The following is a 7,519-nucleotide window of genomic DNA, read 5'->3' on the forward strand; positions in this document are numbered from 1 at the left end:
TGAATTACTATTTACTATTTATATATCCTCATAATTTTACTGGAAAAATTATTAAATAAACTAATTATCACCATTATGTTAATACAATTGTGGATAGATTTGTTGTAGTAATATTATCACATAGCAATAGTCTGCAAAACTAATACACATTTATACAACCTAACGGGGTAATATTAACCCTATAAAATGAGTAAAATTAAAAAGAAATAAATACATATTATATTATTTGAATGATTTATATGTATATTTAATGGTAATATAGATAATAAATAGAATATATATAGACTGATGGCTACTCCGGGGTGATACGCGGCATGTGACGTCAGCAGCAGACAGCTTGTGTTTTGATGAGACTTGACAGCTACCAAAAGTGTTTTATTTTATGAACCACAGCCCCCGGTACGTAAAAAACCAGTATTATAGTCTTATAGTATTCAACGAGCTACCTAAGAAGTATATATTAAATACTATACGGTATAGATTTATAGGATGTTACTAGTGTATTAAATTGTCATGTGGTTTTTAGCTCTTAGGAACTTTACATGAAGTTTATTAATTCCTCAGTTTATAAGGATTTAAAAACCTTATATTTATTTATTATTATATTAAAGGTAACTAACAGGTCCCTGGGTATATAGTAAAGGTTGGAATGTATAGTGTAATGGTGTGGGACTTAACGTAGTGTCTCAGGGTGCCACGCCAAGACCTTATGGTGTATGTGTATTATAGTGGTGTCTCTGTGTGTTATAGTGGTGTATGTGTGTTATAGTGGTGTCTGTGTGTGTTATAGTGGTGTCTGTGTGTGTTATAGTGGTGTCTGTGTGTGTTATAGTGGTGTATGTGTGTTATAGTGGTGTCTGTGTGTGTTATAGTGGTGTCTGTGTGTTATAGTGGTGTCTGTGTGTGTTATAGTGGTGTCTGTGTGTTATAGTGGTGTCTCTGTGTATTATAGTGGTGTCTGTGTGTTATAGTGGTGCCTCTGTGTATTATAGTGGTGTATGTGTATTATAGTGGTGTCTGTATTATAGTGGTGTCTGTGTGTGTTATAGTGGTGTGTCTGTGTATTATAGTGGTGTATGTGTATTATAGTGGTGTCTCTGTGTGTTATAGTGGTGTCTCTGTGTGTTATAGTGGTGTCTGTGTGTTATAGTGGTGTCTCTGTGTGTTATAGTGGTGTCTGTGTGTGTTATAGTGGTGTCTGTGTGTGTTATAGTGGTGTATGTGTATTATAGTGGTGTCTGTATTATAGTGGTGTCTGTGTGTGTTATAGTGGTGTCTCTGTGTATTATAGTGGTGTCTGTGTATTATAGTGGTGTCTGTGTATTATAGTGGTGTCTGTATTATAGTGGTGTCTGTGTATTATAGTGGTGTCTGTGTATTATAGTGGTGTCTGTGTATTATAGTGGTGTCTGTGTATTATAGTGGTGTCTGTGTATTATAGTGGTGTCTGTATTATAGTGGTGTCTGTGTTGATATTGTGAGTTTGGGTGTATCAAGAGTATAAATTCTGGCTCGAGGTTTATGGTGCAATATTTGACCTATTGAAATAGTTTGGATACTTATGCTGGCTATGTATATTTTACTGTATTTATGTACAATTTATACATAAACTGTCAATGTACACTATACCTACACAATGTACACTATATACCTAAGTATGTACACTATATACCTAAGTATGTACACTATATACCTACAGTATGTACACTTTATATATCTACACTATGTAAACTATATACATACACTGTGTACGTTACATGTTGAACCAGTGTGAACATCAATAACAAATTAACCCAAAAATATTTATAATGAAAACTACACATTAGTTGTTAGGATAAAGCCAAATGATCGTACAGTAGTTAACTATGACAATACTCTAATTACTTTCGAGGGCTGTGGTGTTTAGTCGTTGATTTTGTTAATTTGTTTGATATCGTCTTAAGGAATTTAGTACTTGCAGTGAAACCTCTATATAATGGACTATATGGGGAGGAAAGTCCATTATATCGAGGGTTCGTTATATATGAAACCTCCTTTTAATGAACTATATAGATATGAAAAGTCCATTATATCGAGGGTTCGTTATATATGAAACCTCCTTTTAATGAACTATATAAAGATGAAAAGTCCATTATATCGAGGGTTCGTAATATATGAAACCTCCTTTTAATGAACTATATAGAGATGAAAAGTCCATTATATTGAGGGTTCGTAATATATGAAACCTCCTTTTAATGAACTATATAGATATGAAAAGTCCATTATATCGAGGGTTCGTTATATATGAAACCTCCTTTTAATGAACTATATAGATATGAAAAGTCCATTATATCGAGGGTCCGTTATATATGAAACCTCCTTTTAATGAACTATATAGATATGAAAAGTCCATTATATCGAGGGTTATTTATATAGAAGAAAGATATGAGGTCCATTATATTTAGGTCCGTTATATATGAAACCTCCTTTTTAATAAACTATATAGATATGAAAAGTCCATTATATCGAGGTCCGTTATATATGAAACCTTTTAATAAACTATATAGATATGAAAAGTCCATTATATCGAGGATCTTTTTGTTGCCTCACCCTCCCCCCCCCCTCACGGATTATATATAGAAAACTGCATTATATAGAGATTACAATTATTACTCGTTAACAGATCAAATAATTGAGTTCTTACTGTAATTCCTTCCATAGTTTCGTGAGGTCGTGTTAGCTCGTGTTGCTAATTTGGTGGATTAATTTGGTGTGATTTTTGTGCAATATTTAATACTTAATGCAATGGAGGTTGTCTTTATTTGTGGAAACGCTAAACAAATGTGTTTTTTCAGCTTCCGAGTTGAGAATCACGAAGTATCATAACCTAATCTAACCTTACCAATCATAACCTAACTTAACTTAACCTAATGGACTGGTAAGGGATTAGTATTAAGAATCTCTAATGTGTATATCTGAGGTTTAGTGTGTGTGTGTGTGTGTGTGTGTGTGTGTGTGTGTGTGTGTGCATTAGTCTTACATCTACAAATCCCAAGTTTAAGTATAAAATAGTAATCCAGGCTCAATATTATTTATAAAAGAATATTGCTTGGCTGAAAGAAGACACGAGTCACTTTAAAACATACATCGGCCTCTGTCACTCCTCTTTCACCTGACACTCGGATATGAACTGGAAAAAACCCAACTGTTATCATCAAACCTGTTTCCTGTTGAATCCAGCTAATTAAAAATACTCCTAGTTCTTGCCTTTAATGAATGTCTTGTTTGAGTCAGTATACATATATGATCAAGGTAGACAGTGTAAAATTTAATCCAATAAGGTCAAATATATACTGTACCGGAATATATTTTGGTACGGTGAATTTAAGTATTTTTTTGTTGTTGTGCGACTCCTGTCCCCCCAAAAATAAAATAAAAATCATATTGACGTTTTCCTACAGTGGCTGCTACAGTATCTTACATTTATCGGTCCTCTATCCTTTCATTTTAGTTTTTATATGATTTCTGACCATTTTCCCAAGTAGCCAGGTATCAGTAAATTATATCCTGGAAATTAGAACTGGGATTTGCTCTCATGAACTCTCAGTACTGATCAGCTTGTAGTAATAGTGTTTTGAATTTTAATGGCTTCTGGTTAGGTTAGGTCAGGTCAGGTCAGGTAAGGTCAGGTCAGGTCTGATTGGGTTGGGTTTGGTTTGGTTAGGCTAGTCTAGGTTTGAGTGTAGCAATACCATGTGATAGCTCTTATGTACCGGTACTGTATACTGTATAGTAAAACAATGAGTGCTTAGTCATCAGTATATAATAACCCCTTGCTTGCTGTAGAAGACTGTCATGCTATTTAATTTCTCTACTAGCATCCATTTTCTAGTTCATTCATCATAACCACTTGTATCCAGGAACCCCCTCTGTACTCAATAAAATCAATGAGCATTAACCAAATCAAATATTAAAAGTAACATCTGTTTAATGAAGAGATTAACTATTAGCATTACATAAACTCTCGTCTCTATCTAAATTGTCAATATAAAAAACACCTCCTTTAGTATATTCACACGCTAATTTTTTTTATGTAATTGCCATCTTATCTACTTGAAATATACCGTAATCTCCTTATCAATTTTTGACCTTTAGTACTGAATGTTGAACAAGCACAGAAAGTAAGCCTAGTGTTTTTAAAAGAGGAGTATTGATTGTTATGTCAATGTCCTCTAGTTGTGGGGAATAGGTAGTTGGTGATGTTTTGTCAAGAGGAAGTATCGTGTATTCTGGTTTACATTAACCACGGGTTATCTTAATTGCTTAACTGATAAGAAGTCAGTTGTAAGATGATAAAAATGATGTTGCTAACTAGTGTTGTACAGTACTTTAGTTTTTGTTATGTTGTTTGTGTCTATATATTCCTCAAGATTAGTTTAGTGTTTGTATGATAGTTTCCAGGTTGAGTTTAAAGAGAATATGCAATAGCCTTATTATATTAGTCTATTATTTCTTGCTATTTAGGTATAATCATAAATTGTCGAGTTTCTGTTAGTGGCATTTGAATGTTTGGTGGTGTCTGGTCGTGTTACTCAGAGGCTGTAGCTAGCTATGTGAGTGGTGTTAATTTAAACTGGTGATTTGACTTTATAATGATTTGGTTATTATGTTAGGACAGCTGTGTTCAGGAACTGTTATCATGTAGTGTATAAATGATGGTTTTTTTTTTTGTATGTTTGCAAGGAGGGAAATTTATTTATTGATGTACTGGTTAACATTTGTAGTAAATTATTATTTTTTTAATTAATTTTAAATTTCTTGTCCCCCCAAAAATGTTTAAATGTAATTTTTATTTTGTATGTTGCATTTAAACATTATAGGTAATATTTTTATATTAGTTTATCTTACAGTATTTAATAGTGTACGTATATAAATTTTTTGATTGAATTTATATTAAAGAATGAGACGAGTTTAGAGGATATAATTACTGTACTTTATATAATGTCTTTATTTACACCTTTAACACAGTCAGTAGCAGACATGGATGGAGATCTTAGCGAGGGAGGAATGCAGTCTGTCGCCCTGAATGATGGGTCAACCTGCGGAGAGAACCAGCCTTTAGCGGGCGTTCCCATGCCCAATGCCATACCAAATTCAGGGATACAACAGCTTCCCGCCACTTCCCCCACACAGCCCATCCCCACACCTCAGGCTCGACCAACGTCCCTCCCACAGTACCCTCACAACCCAGGGTCAGCCTACACCTCGCCCAATAGTGCGAGTAGTCCTGGTGGGTGTTTCTCGACCCTCTCTATTTCTCGATCAGTTTCATTCTTATCTGTAAAATAAATTGTGATTAGGAAAAAATTTAAGGCATGTTTAGTCCAATTTATTTCCAGTAGGCATGATTTTTTTTTCATTTCAGTATTATAGATGAAGTGATATCTCTTATTATTAACACTATTTTTACAGACTGGATAAACTTACACCTATCTAATATATTATAATTAAAGTCACAATCTCTATGAATGGCTTGATGTCATGGCGCCAGCTTAGTCTCTGGTGTAAAGCTCATAATTCAAGCTTGAAAGTTTTATCAAGTTTGGAAAAATAGTTTCTCTTCTTACTATAACTTGGGTCCCTTTACCTACAAAAAAATTTCCCTCATTCTCTTACTCATTTGGGGGCAGCTGATTGGTTGAATTTATTACATAGAAGTGTTAGTCTGTCTGGGAGATTACGAGTGACCTTCCCTGCAAGCAGTTTCTTTATTGTGTTATGATGTCATGGTGTAAGAATGTCGAGTGCTTCATGGTCTGATGATTCTTTATTGCCGTGTCAGTTTAGTGGGACCATCATTGTGTCTGAGTGTAATAAGATAATATTTTTGTACACAGTCAGTAACTCAGGTTGTCATAGTAAAAAATATATTTTATTCAGAGTTAGACATCACCTCATCATGAACTTCTTCTGTTTGATCAGAAATGGGGATCATGATTGAGTGATATTGGTGCCTTTGATATATATCTTTGATCAAAGAAGTGTAAATAATTTGTTCAACTGTTAGTGTATTGTAGACAGAGGTCCAAGTACCATTTCTGACTTCATTTTTAAAAGCAGGGACTCGGGATATCTGTCTTTCAGTAACCAGACTGTTGCTCCGAGGTGTATTATGGGTCTTTACACCGTAGACAAGGCTGGTGTCATGGCATTAAACATTCCATTTAGGTGTCATCCGCGAGACTGAAAATTTAGAGCTTGTGACTCATTTAGTATTACAAGCATAACACTCGAGGCACTGTACCTAGCTTCTCGAGGAGGTTACCTAGCACCAACAATACAGCATTTAAACCTCTAATACTTGTTGAATTAAAACACATTTAATAAAGTCTGTAAAAGTGTGGGAATTCAGAGGGAGTTTTCATGTAAGAGTTTTGAAATTTGAACTCTTAGAACTTTTAACTGGCACTAACTGATTCCTCATGTACAGTGCCACACTTCAAACCTGCTACTCTTCAGCCAGCATTGAGAAGTACTATTTTAAGTAACATGCTAGTCTGGTCTATGATATATGCTGACAAACCTCCTGGTAACACAGAGTACATTGTCTCATAAAGGTCACTCTCGATTTTATACCAACTCTTTTATATTTAATTTGTAATATGATAATCAGGTTTCAAGCCATCAATGGGAAAATATCTTAGGATGACTGGAAACCTGTTTTTTAATGTTTTTTTTTTAAATGTTTCTGCTTAATATAGAGGAAACTTATTACCCTGTGTTATTTTTTCTATCTGTCTTCCTTCTGCTGCTGTAGTTATAAGCTGATACAGTATTTGGGAATTTAGGCTGCGTGGTACACATGCTTACACTTCCCCAAGTCCTTCATGTCGTTCCCTCACCTTCCCTTGCACACACACTTATCTATGTACATACAGTATACCTAGATACTAATATCCAAGCCCCTCCCCCCCCTGTATAAACTAATAGATAGAGTATTTACTAGTCTCCACCCTCACGGCTTTCATTAGTCATACTAAAAAGAAGCGCCTTTGCTAAATTCAACCTCATAAGATAGAATTTAAGCCCTAGACCCCTATGTGAGGAATGTTTCAGAATACGGCAATAAGTGGGACTGTTATATCTCGCCGTTTCCAGCCATGTCGCCTATTCCATTAGCTACGCCAACAACCCCCGGCACAGAAAATGGAGCCGCCGTCGTCCGTACAGGGTCTAGTAAAATGGAAACGATTAAGTCCTGGTCCATTTCCACATACAAGTGCACCAAACAACTCTTATCTGAGAAGTTAGGAAAATCATCTCGGACGGTAGATGCAGGTGAGTAATGTTTGTGTGTTTATCTTGGTGCTTAACTCTTAAAACAGTGGTCATTAGTAGGGGTTAGCTGTAGAGGCGGTGGCCATCATCAGTGGAAGTTAGTTGTAGGGACGGTGGCCATCATCAGTGGGAATTAGCTGTAGGGACGGTGGCCATCATCAGTGGAAGTTAGTTGTAGGGACGGTGGCCATCATCAGTGGGA

The 7,519-nt window shown here is 35.3% G+C and overlaps 1 protein-coding gene across 1 annotated transcript; it reads left to right on the forward strand.

Moving 5' to 3' along the window:
- Positions 1 to 291: 291 nt before the first annotated feature.
- LOC121865717 lies at positions 292 to 7,325 on the forward strand. The gene is made up of 3 exons (XM_042365242.1): positions 292 to 399; positions 5,008 to 5,269; positions 7,096 to 7,325. The coding sequence occupies exons 2-3, from the start codon at positions 5,020 to 5,022 to the stop codon at positions 7,323 to 7,325; spliced, it is 480 nt and encodes a 159-aa protein (XP_042221176.1). The 5' UTR covers positions 292 to 399; positions 5,008 to 5,019.
- Positions 7,326 to 7,519: the final 194 nt, after the last annotated feature.

Source organism: Homarus americanus, unplaced genomic scaffold, assembly GCF_018991925.1.
Source record: "Homarus americanus isolate GMGI-L3 unplaced genomic scaffold, GMGI_Hamer_2.0 scaffold14554, whole genome shotgun sequence".
In the NCBI taxonomy this organism is placed as follows: Eukaryota; Metazoa; Arthropoda; class Malacostraca; order Decapoda; family Nephropidae; genus Homarus; species Homarus americanus.

What these genes read in the sequence shown, in the direction of transcription:
- LOC121865717 (XM_042365242.1), top strand. Translation starts at nt 5,020, where the DNA reads ATGGATGGAGATCTTAGCGAGGGAGGAATGCAGTCTGTCGCCCTGAAT. An exon ending in CAATAGTGCGAGTAGTCCTG is followed by an intron (nt 5,270 to 7,095) that starts GTGGGTGTTTCT and finishes GGAATGTTTCAG; the next exon opens with AATACGGCAATAAGTGGGAC.